We start from the raw sequence: 2,335 nt of genomic DNA, 5'->3' as shown, positions 1-2,335 counted from the left end.
TTGGCAAGACCAGTGGCCGAGACCAAGACAAGTCCGAGTCCAAATACTAGCAGGTCCGAGACTAGTCCGAGACCATAGAACAATGATCTTGAGTCCAAGACCGGACTTGAGTACTACAGCCCTGCAAAAAGATCAGTTGTCGTGAGTCGTAAGACTCAATTTGTTAAAACAAAGGGAAGTCAAATTTATTTATACAGCCCCATATAACACGACTGCTCATCCTCAGACTTGGGATTCTAATCTGAAAAATATCCCTTATGATGTCATCAGATCCTAAACAAAAAAACCTGCATTCAAAGTCATTGCCATGACTTTAAAGACGTACTGTAGACTTACCAGGCAAGGAGCGTCTAATAGATGCTATTGAATAGTATTATGGGAAATGTAGGATCCAGTGTTTTTGAAGATTGGCCCCTTCTAGGGCCTTAAAAGTCCGGCTATCTCAGTGTCTGTTGCCTTAATTTGGACCGTTACCATTTTAACAATACATCGTTGTCTTGCAAGCCCTTGAAATTGACGGAAATACAAATTAAAAATCACTGGAATACCACCTTTCATGACTAAAAGTATATATGTATGTATTTAAATAGAGCAGTTTTGCAAAACTACAAGCTTAGGCTTAATTATAGAAGACACTATGCATCACAAAAGCAGCAAAATTGATAAACTGGTATGCGCATTCATTGTTTTGGACATCCGCAACACTTTGATGCTTTTAGAACTAACCTCTTCTCCAGAGAATCACGTCTGCCTTTAAAATCAATCAGGGCTCCTATTGATTGGTCACTCTGCTTGGAGCTGCGTGGTACAGGGGAGTCTGAGCTCTCCTGCTGGGTGCTGATTGACAGAGCGGGAGAGGTGAGTGATGGCGGTCTGACTGAGAGTCAGTGAACAACAAACTCTTCAATATTTTTGACTTTGGGTCAACTGGGCTGAAACAAAAAAATGCTAAACAAAGCAAATAAACTATCAAAAAAATTCAAATAAAAAGCAAATAAACTTAGACCATAAATTGCTCCAGCAGTGAAAAACTGATTGGGCAGTTAACAAATGTCAATACACATATATGTAGTTAACAGTCAGCACACACTTTTACTCAGTCCCATCATAACATTTTTAATAATGTATTTTATTTTCCTACTACATTCCATGAGAAGGTTGATACATATTATTTCACACTGAAATGCTCATATTAAGTCAATTGTCCATGTCTTACATGTTTTCTGAGGAAGGGTGCTGCTTTTTAAAATCAATCAGGCCACCTATTGAATGGTCCCCCATGGACGCACAGCTGGCCGAGTCGTCTGTCTCATCCTGGATGCTGATTGGCAGGGGAGGAGCACCAAGGAGACAAACAGCCAATCAGAATATTTTGTTCTCACATAACTCACCTTTGCTGCTGTAACACTATAATTTCCCATTTCATTGGGATCAAGAAATCTATCTATTTATCTATCTATCTACTTATCAGTCATACATGTTTGCCTTTATCCTTAGATGCAACTTTATTGTCTTTGCACAGAGTAGCAGGTATACTGAGACAACAAGAAACGGTGATTCTATTGGGCAGTTAACAATTCTGAATCCATAACTACATTTATATTTCGTTAATGGCCTGCAATCACCACACACTTTTACTCAGTCCCATCACAATATTTCTTCTGCATTCCACGAGACGATTGATACATATTCTACCACACTGAAATGCTCATATAATAAGTCAATAGTACAAGTCTTACATTTTCTTTCTGTATTTTCTTCAGCATTAAATGTAAAATCCTCATTCAACCGTTATATTTTCTGCATAGTTAATAACATATATACAATTGCGGTGGAGAACTACTGAATCCTTTGTTTATTAGCCTGGAAAATAAATAGATTTTGAGTGAAAATACTGAATCAGTCTATAAAATATGCACATTGTGTAAGGTTTTATTGCAGCAAAATGCTGAATGAAACCCCACATTCCCAGCAATAAATACAGAAGAGACAATTTCAGTGTCCTCCGTTGGACAGCCCAGGCAAGACATTTATGTCTGTAGCCAGTAGCCAGTCTTAATTTTGCGCAAAGATTTGTCTAACTCCAGTCAGACAGTGACTCAAAAATATAGACTGACTTTTCTGAGCCTAAAACGTTAAAGGGCCCACATAATTCTAATTTTCAGGTTCATAATTGTATTTTGAGGTTGTACCAGAATAGGTTTATGTGGTTCAACTTTCAAAAAAACACCATATTTTTATTGTACTGCACATTGCTGCAGATTTAGGTCTCTGTTTTATCTACAGAGTGAGACATCTCACTAGTTTTAGGGTTAGTTGGAGGTTGGATTGAGGG

At 37.9% G+C, this 2,335-nt stretch overlaps 1 protein-coding gene across 1 annotated transcript in view; it reads right to left on the bottom strand.

Annotated features, from left to right (window-relative positions):
• LOC116702269 (NACHT, LRR and PYD domains-containing protein 3) overlaps window positions 1–1,321 on the bottom strand; it is a gene marked incomplete at both ends in the record, with an annotated part of 4,730 nt that extends 3,409 nt beyond the window's left edge. The window contains 2 exon segments of the mRNA XM_032536426.1: window positions 727–837; window positions 1,217–1,321. Coding sequence (XP_032392317.1) covers window positions 727–837; window positions 1,217–1,321 — 216 coding nt within the window.
• Between the last annotated feature and the right edge of the window lie 1,014 nt (window positions 1,322–2,335).

This window comes from Etheostoma spectabile, chromosome 15 (genome assembly GCF_008692095.1).
Source record: "Etheostoma spectabile isolate EspeVRDwgs_2016 chromosome 15, UIUC_Espe_1.0, whole genome shotgun sequence".
Taxonomy (NCBI): Eukaryota; Metazoa; Chordata; class Actinopteri; order Perciformes; family Percidae; genus Etheostoma; species Etheostoma spectabile.
Note: the sequence above shows the minus strand (reverse complement) of the source record. Positions and strands in the feature narration are given on the sequence as shown.